The 9,707-nt window shown below is 43.0% G+C and overlaps 1 protein-coding gene across 1 annotated transcript; it reads right to left on the bottom strand.

Annotated features, from left to right (window-relative positions):
* Positions 1–478: 478 nt before the first annotated feature.
* LOC310865393 (phosphoglycerate mutase 1-like) lies at positions 479–7,386 on the bottom strand. Its single transcript, XM_083774492.1, has 4 exons — positions 7,126–7,386; positions 4,976–5,250; positions 2,919–3,099; positions 479–2,032 (listed from the first exon to the last, which is right to left on the bottom strand). The coding sequence occupies exons 1-4, from the start codon at positions 7,262–7,264 to the stop codon at positions 1,863–1,865; spliced, it is 765 nt and encodes a 254-aa protein (XP_083630618.1). The 5' UTR covers positions 7,265–7,386; the 3' UTR covers positions 479–1,862.
* Positions 7,387–9,707: the final 2,321 nt, after the last annotated feature.

The following is a 9,707-nucleotide window of genomic DNA, read 5'->3' as shown; positions in this document are numbered from 1 at the left end:
ATACCATGATGTGCATGCATAGTCAAAACTCAAGTCAAAATGACATTGAATGAGTGCTAACCACCTAGGTCGGAGATGCATTGTGGAACCTGGATGTTTATTCTGTATGAGTTGTCTCCAGTCCTGATTGGATCACATCAGTCAGGGCCAAATTAGCCAAAACAATTGTCCCCGGGTCGTAGGGGTCAATGCGTCCCAGGATTACATTGACCTGAAAATGTATTTTCCGTTTACTAAATAGCTGGAGAGAATCCCATAGCAACCCATATAACAGCAGCTATACCATCATTTCCAACGGAGCACGTTTATGTTTTCTTGACACAAATGTACGCAGGCGTTATCAAACTGCAAGCTCATTTGCAACTGTTTCGCTGTTACATAGCCTCACAACCACAGGGTGGCACCGTCATGCCTCTAATAATGGATTATCTTCTCTATGAAGTGGAGCCAGAACATGCACACCACATACAGAACCTCATCAAATTAGCATATAATTGTATATTTATTACATCAAGAGTTTAGTGCACATTCAGGCAACACATTAGAATTAAACAAAACAAAACAAATAATCAGGGTATAAAACATGATGGAATATCGCATTGGAAACATCAATGGTCCCATGCACTGACAATGGCTGTATGAATGTATGTCCTATTGTACAGTTGTAGTGGATATAGTTGAAAGTACACAGTGAAATAAGTTATCCATTTATTGGATAAAATGGGTATCCTCACCTTAAAATGTATTTGTATTAAAGTACGGTAATAAAGAACTGGAGAGACAGCGAGACTCCCATTACAGAACAAACTTAAAATTAGAATATAGAGATATTTAACACTTATTTTAACAAAGAATATCACTTACTCATGGAATCTTCAAATTAACTGTATTTTACTGTGTACACAGAGGCAACCGGATAAGGCAGTGAGTTTTACAGGGTTGAAACGACTGGTCCCTTTTTAAAGTATAATGTCAAGTAAACATGTTTAATATTTCTCCCTGGCTAATGTGAATTTTGTGAGTAATTACATTCTCACTGTCATAACAGCCATGCACAGTGTCTGGTTCCATCAAAACAAATTGGTCGTGTTTCAATAATACTGGGAGGAAATTACATTATTCCGGGATACAGACAGCAACAGCACATTCAAGCACAAAACACTAGTACTGTACCATTCACTGAGGAGGTCACGATGATGGTAAACGATTGCTTTGCAACAGATCTCAAGACATTATTATCCGACACAAGTTCCCCTATCGACATAATAATGCATCGGTGGAATGAACAATACATTAGGAATTAAAAGAAAGTTCAACTACTGCAGCATTTGCCGCATGCTAAGTTGACTGCAAGAATTATTTTCAGTGGTCTGTCTCTTTTATGAAAATCAGATAAAAAAAAGTCAAACAAATTGAAACTATCAAAATGGAGGCTTTTCAGTTAAATAAATTAGCATTTAAATGATAAACAAAAACTAAACAAGAACATATTAAATGTATCTCTCCAAATAAAGATAACATCATTTTTTTAAATTGTATTTTGAGTTAAAACATTTTATGACTTGTATGTAGCTATGATAATAAACCAATAGTCTGAGTAAGTAAATACTTTACTTAGCAGGTATATCTTCTCAGCTGTAATATTTATGATAATTTTACCTTTTTTGCTCAGCTAGAGCTGACCAGAGATATGCTCCAGCCTTTGAGAGCTAGAGCGGACCAGAGATATGCTCCAGCCTTTCCCTGAAGCTAAATTCATTCTCTGTGGTACGACGGCTTGACTTGCCGCCAAAACCGATCTTCGAGCTAACAACGACAAAAATGCGGCGTGTTCTTTTTGACGCACGTTTTAAGTTTTACTTTTACTTCTTGGCCTTCCCCTGGGCGGCCACGGCCGCCATGGCTTTGCGCACGGTCTCCGCGTCTCCCAGGAACTGCATGGGTTTGACGGGCTTCAGGTTCTTGTCCAGTTCGTACAGGATGGGGATTCCTGTGGGCAGGTTCAGCTCCATGATGGCCTCCTCCGACATGCCTGCAATGTGACAGCGTGGACAGATAATACAACAAGTAAGACGTGCGAACGCAGCTCGTGAATTGCAATAACAATTAGAATAAAACTTCCTTTCTTTAAGTTTTCTTTTTCTTTTATTTTTCTACTGTGTGCGTGCGTGTGTTTTTTTGTGTGATACAGCGCGTGGTGTCACAGTGTGACAGACAGACAGATCTGCCTGGGTTACATTGCATTCGCAATCATTGCATTCGCAATCAGGGACGTGCACACATAGACATCAAAGGGGGCTTCAGCCCCTGCTCCTTTTACCCGTCTGTAAAACAACTGCCCTCTCCAGACCACGAATGCAACATTTACTATGGTGAAAGAAATGCAAATGCCTCTCCTTTCCCATGCCATGCCGGAAGGCAGCATTCAGGAGAATTGCATTTTTCCCGAAGTCTCCTGAACTATGTCGTACACCACATTTTCCACTAGCTAAAGAGTGCTGGGTTGCGCCATGAAAATAGCTTATCTACAAGTTATCAGCGCGTCGTTGTGATCTGCTATTTTCGCTATTTTTGTCCAAAAGTGCCCCCTTAGGGGATTTCAGCCCCTGCCTCTCTAACACTCTCTGCACGTCCCGGAATACAATACAATGGCAACGGTCAGTCCAGGCACATCACGTGCACACATAGACATCAAAACCATTGATTCTGTGAAGAAGAAAACAAATTAGTGAATATTTATTTATATGATATCCTTAATGCCTTATATCCTTTATGTTTAGTGTTTTTATTATTCACATAATCAAAGGCTTTATGGGCATGATTCACCAGGGCCCTGGGTGGCTTGATTCTAGGCTTAAAACTATAAATATTTGTAGTAAATCTCTATGGTGAAAAATGAATGGTGAGTGCCTCACTACCTTCTAGGTGCTTAACGATGCCCCTCAGGCTGTTGCCGTGGGCGGCGATCAGCACCCGCTTGCCCCGCTTGATCTGCGGGGCGATCTCCTCGTTCCAGTAGGGCAGCGCCCGGGCGATGGTGTCCTTCAGGCTCTCACAGGACGGGAGCTGGTCCTCGGTCAGCTCCGCGTAGCGCCGGTCCTGTAAGGACGAGAGGCTTATCATCACGTCTACAGTCTACTAGATGAGATAACGTCGAAACAAAATACATTTTTACAGCTCTCTAGAATCTACACTCCTTCCCCACGTGCACCGTCCGAGAGCTCAAACGGGGAACAAAATCCATATGTTTTGCCGTGAATACTGTAAGGCAACTTTTTCATGTCAAGGACCCCCAAATTGACACTAATTTTACCCACGGACCACCCATTTGAAAAAGATATGCCAGGGACCCCCACAAGAGAAGGTTTTTATGGATCTAGCAGTGATTCTCAACCCGTTTAATTTCAAGGACCCCCAGTTTGACATGAATTAGGCTACGAACCCCCCCCATTTAATGGAATTACCCCAATTTATATTGTAAAATCAAATTTAAGACGTTTGAGAATACATAAGTTTAAAACACTAATAAAACATTATTATACTATATGCCAGGGATCCCCCAAGGGAGTATACTTGGTCCCCTCTCCCCCCCCCCCCCCCCCCCTCAACACCAAATATCTTCGCTGAAAACAGACCATTTACAAGCTCACAACACATTGCGTTGCGATGTAGACTGGGTGGGCTATTTTCCCAGAATGTGTCGCCTACTATGTCATGCAGCTCATGTGGTTAAGACCGTAAAAGACCTGTAGGGGTCAGTGTTGGCCCATCTAATATCTGGATATCTAGATACCGGTAATCTTTTTAATTCCTTGCCTTCTTCTTTTCAGCATACAACAAAGCTAATGAGATGCGCAGTAATTAGTAATATTTACTACTGTATGTCTTAACTCTCCATTGACTGTCTGTGCAGAAGGACTTTATACCCGTTTGGTACCATATTAACCCTGAACTTTGGACTTGAAACCAACATACATTGTGTATATCAGTGAGATATTAACCCACCTTGGAACAAATACATATAATTAGGATACATACAGTATATGCCAATAATTATCCTTTTTTTGTCAGCAGTATTAGGCCCTTGGGTTTTTGTGATTAAAAGTAATTTACGGTGTTGTTATGACAGTGTGTTATAGTAGTTTCAGACAATGTGATTGCATAACCATCCAGGCATGCGTGCGGCTCATGCTTGTGTTTGTGTAAAAACCCAGGCCAATGACAACAGTCCTGGCTAAATGTCCAATGGGAGAGCTTGGTGCTAGTAACACCTCCTATTTGTGAATTCAGGTGGGAAATTGCTGATCCGACTGCAGGCTATGCTTTGCATGCATGCAGTCCTGACAAATGCAGACTGCACTTGCAGGGAGCGGCAGTACGTGGCTCAGGGGGAGAGTGGCCGGTAGAGCGGCCAGATATTCCCATCGAACTCGATCCCGGGCTCCCCCAGAGTTAGTGTCGAGGTGTCCTTGAGCAAGACTCTGAACCCCTAATTGCTCCTGATGTGCATGTTGGTGCCTTGCATGGTGTCCTCTGCCATCGGTGTGTGTGTGTGTGTGTGTGTGTGTGTGTGTGTGTGTGTGTGTGTGTGTGTGAATGAAAAGCGCTTTGGATCGCTATATAAATGCACCATTTACAAAGTCACTCTCTGGATTTAAGAGTGTCTGCTAAATGCCCACATTAGTACACATATTTTGAGTTGCAAATGTGAGCAGGTAAACTGGAGCGGTACAGGGGTTGAATACAATGCTCACAAACCCTGCAGTCGGTTTAACTGCGATATCTTTTGCTAATAAAGCTCTATATTCTAATAGTAATCATTGATGGAGTGTTCAATGCAAGGGATCTATCCGTCTCTCCAGCTCTTTAAAAAACTGAAAATACATTTTCAAGTCGGACCCACAAATGGGTCCCAACCCACTGTTTATTTTTGTGTTTATACCAGATTAAGCAGAGAGAGAAGGCCTTGCCTTACCTTGCCGATGATGGTGTAGAAGTCGTGGTCGGGGTCCATGGAGGGAGGCGGTGTGTCGAAGGAGCGCCTCCAGATCTTCACCTGGGCCTCTCCGTGCTTGGCCGCCGTCTCCGCCTTGTTGAGGCCGGTCAGGCCGCCATAGTGGCGCTCGTTGAGCCTCCAGGTGCGGTGCACCGGCACCCACATCTGGTCGATGGCGTCCAGTGCCAGCCACAGGGTGCGGACGGCCCGCTTCAGCACAGAGGTGTAGCAGATGTCAAACTCGTAACCGGCATCTGGGAGGGTTTTGTAGAGTGAGAGGAATGTCACGGGCACAGCATTTAAAAGTTTGTGTATTATATTGTGCAAGCCTGGTCTTTTGAGTGTAGCTTTTACACTGATGTCAGTGATTCTCGACATTTGCCTTTCAACATGATATGTTTACTTTTTTATTTGTAAGTAGCCAATTATTTGGCTTGACAGCAGAATCTGATGCCATAAAAATAAACTAAAGGCCTTTTAAACAAACTCTCTTTTTTTACCCAATTATTTATTCCCTCTTCCTGCCAATTTAGTCGTCCCTCTGCAAACTGTGATGGATTCGAAAGCCCTAGACTCCATGGGACCCCAACCCAATCTAAGAACTTTTTTTTTTATTGTTAGACGTAATGGTCCGATTATGGTCTGTCATTTGATCCAAACTATGTGGGGGTTTTTTATGAATAGATTTAAAATTTGTAGAGAATAGGCAATATATGTTAACATGTGTGGTGTACTTTGAATCATATAGCATGTATCATAACTATTTGTTTAGTCATAATTGTTAATTAGCAAGCCGCTTCTCCCTTCATCCCATCACAGTGCCTTAACTATTTGCATATCAATTGTTCACAGGCAGGAAGCCTTGTAGCTTCACCCTTTGACTTCTCAAGATAATTCTTGGGGAGTGATCTTTCATCTGATATTATCTATAGGCCTTCCTGTTTGACTGATAAGTGACAGAGCTAGTACTACAGGGACTGTCACAGTTGGGGGTCTTTGATTAGCACACACACACACACACACACACACACACACAAAAGGTGACAACCCACTGGAAGAGAGAGATGTACTGTATAAAGGGATGGTTTTGGGAGACTGCAGGGGAAGTGGGTTAGTTGGAAGACAGAGGAGGCCATGCAGGACAGGCCTGAATGTGCTATACGATGGAGAGATGACTTTGCTATGCTTGTAACTTGATGTAACTATGGGAGATGCCTTGATTGAATAAAGAAGTACTTTGCCTGGGAAAACGGAGCTCATTTCTCGTTCTTGATACATTAGGAAAATAAGGTGATAATCTACAGACTCCTGGAAGAAATTATACGACACACGATATAACGTATACAAATGGGGTGGTTGTATTTTGTCTCCCTGCTCTTCTATTGAGACATTTAGATTGTGCCAAAGGTCATGAATTGGTCAAGATTCAATTTATCCCCTGAGCAAGCAGGCAGGCTACAAATTGGCTAATTGGTCAAAAATTTCACCACTCCCTGGAGGACCACATTGTTGAGAATTAAACAATGCCTTTAATACATCATGCATTTACAGTACACCGATTTGCAGCTTGATTATGGTTGTTATGTTAGCGTGCACATGCACTGTACTAGCCTAGTGTGTGTGTGTGTGTGTGTGTGTGTGTGTGTGTGTGTGTGTGTGTGTGTGTGTGTGTGTGTGTGTGTGTGTGTGTGCAGTGCAGTGCCACAGCCCACAAACACGTAGGCCTACATCACGTCTTGCACGTTCACATCAGACTGACGCGTTGGAATGCCCGCTGCTGATTGGTCAGCGCAATAAAAAATAAATAAAGAAAACGGGTCTGTTGGATAACGTGTTGAGTAACCGCATGAATCAATGAAACTTCTGCAGTAACATTATCTTATTCTTATATTATAATAATGTAAATAGTAACGTATGATTGGAACATATACTATAGTAGCCTATCATGCCTATGCATTCAAATTGTGTATTGATTTAGCCCTGGCCTCAAAACGACATTTCGGATAGATCATGAAGAAGAATATCGGTTAATTGTTGTCATTTTCCTCATCACGGCTGACGCCGGACAACATTAGGACTATTTAACATATATAACATCTATTGTTATACTTATTAATATAATGTGTCACCTTTGAGCGCCTGTCCGCCTCTCCTCGCCTCTCTCTCTCCAGTCTCACTCAGGTCGGCATCGAACCAGCCGCAGAACCTGTTCTCCTGGTTCCAGTTGCTCTCCCCGTGGCGGATCAGAACCAACTTGTAGACAGCCATTTGTCCCCGACTGTCAATGTGCTAATAATACAAAATGCAGACAAATCAGAGAGTAAATGTAAATGCTAAGGTTTTGGCTGCACTCTGATCTTTGACAACCTGCTGCACTGTAACTGCACGCACAACGGCCAATGTCAAATGGCTGTCTGCTTCTTCTGTTGACTTTATGGTGGCAGCCAGGCATAAGATTATATGGCATTACCGCCATCTACTGGAGTCACATGTCAAGAAACCTTAGAGAAGATGAATCAAGGTACAAGTCAAACCATGCAAATTGTGCATGCAGGGCAGCAGCAGGGCAGCCATACAGACACAGTCAGTGACCATGGGCTAAGGGCTGGGACGGCAGCCAGGGGCCAGTGGAGCTTCTCTTCTTCCCAGCTAATTCCTGCCCCATGTGGGAACTAACTATTTCCGGTAATGTCTGTCCCAACAGCCAGGCACCTTGGTGTTGTCCTGGACAGTCAGTGTTGGAATTGAAAAAGGAGCAACTCTACTTTAACTATAGTCTTCCTGGAAATAGAGAAAGTATATTCCACCAAGAGTACTCAAAAGTATTCAACCCAAAAAAGTATTTCTCTCTGGTGAAACCAGAGAGGTTAAAGACTCTGAAAGAAGTTGACACAGGAAACCGTGTAGGCCTATAAGCAAATCAGAACTTTAGTAAAGTCTTCGGTTCAATAGTTGTTACAAGAAATGACAAGGCAGCAGGAGAGAGATTCTCCGTGCTGTAAGTGTTCAGAACCCTGTTACATCATTTTGCACTAACATATATACTCAAAAACATGTCATAGATACAGAATTCAATTGTCACATTGCAATAGGTTGCTCGATGATTATCAGAATACAGCGTCATGAGCGTCCGATTGTCTGAATCCTGTTTTTGACTTTTAATCAAGTCTTTGATTATAGGATTCTGTTGTTGACCGTTATCTCATAGGGTGAGAGGGTGTTTATATCCTCATCTTTAGAGCAAAGTTTGTTTGTCAGGTCATGCGTCATATTTTTCCATCTGGAGAGGGATGAGAGCTGATAATAGGATTATTACCAAGCAAATATGGATATAAAATCACACTGGGTGACAGGGCAGTCCTGTCACCAAATACAAGGTCATTTTTAACATAGAAATAAGATGTGAACAAAATACCAAAGAAAAATATCCATCAGTCAGCTCTCGTTCAAAGCACACATTACAGCTGTCACTCGATCCTGTAGGTTTACACAAGACCATTTGACCATTCCTCACCCAGGAGTCAGCCCAGCTCCTTATCCAGACATCAGTCATGTCAAAACTTGACTATTGTAACTCCCTCCTTACAGGCCTATACCGGCATGCATACTTAAGCCTCTCAAACATGTGACACCCCAGCAACCCATGACAGCTGAGACACCTGGCTGCTCACTGAATAAGAGGGAGCCACACCCAGCCATCAGAGTAGCTGGCTGGCTTGTTGTGTTTGCCTGGTGGTGTGTTGGGGTTGTAGGTGCAAGAGAATGTCATTGACGGTATATGTATTTGTAAGGTCTCCATGTGTTTTTGTAATGGTAAAGTTATGAGCAAAAATGTAAGTGTTTCTTATTTTGCAGGCATCTGACAGTGGGAATCCCACCCTGGGATAGGCTGCTTGGTTTCCCCAAAATCCCCCCACCTGTTGTAGGCTATACTATAGCTTCGTATGACTCTCATGCGGAGCTGCTGTTTGTTGGCTCCTGATCGTTTAGTCAAGTGGCTTGCTGCCAGCTAGGAGTACTGACTGGCCTCGTATGAATTCATGCAGCGCTTTTCCAGCTCCAGTTGGTTGGGTGGCATGCTCCAGGGACAGAGTGCTGATGACAGCTTGGCCTCTCATTGCCTATAGTGTGGCATTGTTAAATCTGAGGAGGAGCTCTGTGCCCCTGCTGTTTTTTGTTCTTATTAGTTTGGTTATTTGATTTAGTTTTGTTTGGTTTATTTGTTTTGTGCAAAACAGCTCACTATATTGAATCGAGGGCAAAATAATAGATTTTGAATATAAAGTATATTTGCCTCTGACTGTAGGCGGCATACAGTCAGAGGCAAATATAATAATATATTCAAAATCTATTATTTTGCATTATTTTGCTACTGCTGGTAGGTCTACAGTAGGCCTACCAGCAGTAGCACTAGTACGGGTGGGCTGGAGTTGTAGTCTTAGTGCCCAGGTCACACTGGCATTCAAAGCAACCAAAGGTATGGCACCCCCATATCTTGCAAGTCTGATCACAAACCCTCCCAAGCGCTCAGATCAGCCGACGCAGGGAAGCTGCAAGTACCCTCACTAAAAACGCTGGGACAACGCTCCACATGTCCCAAACTCTTCTCCCTTCTGGCTCCAAAACTACGGAATGCACTTGCAATCAGAAGTCAGAACTACAGATTCACTCCCAGTCTGAAAATGCACCTCTTCAGACGCCATCTTAGCCC

Source organism: Protomyctophum parallelum (assembly GCF_964188405.1).
Source record: "Protomyctophum parallelum genome assembly, chromosome: 10".
NCBI lineage: Eukaryota > Metazoa > Chordata > Actinopteri > Myctophiformes > Myctophidae > Protomyctophum > Protomyctophum parallelum.
The sequence above is the reverse complement of the archived record's forward strand: the minus strand, read 5'-3'. Positions and strand labels throughout refer to the sequence as shown.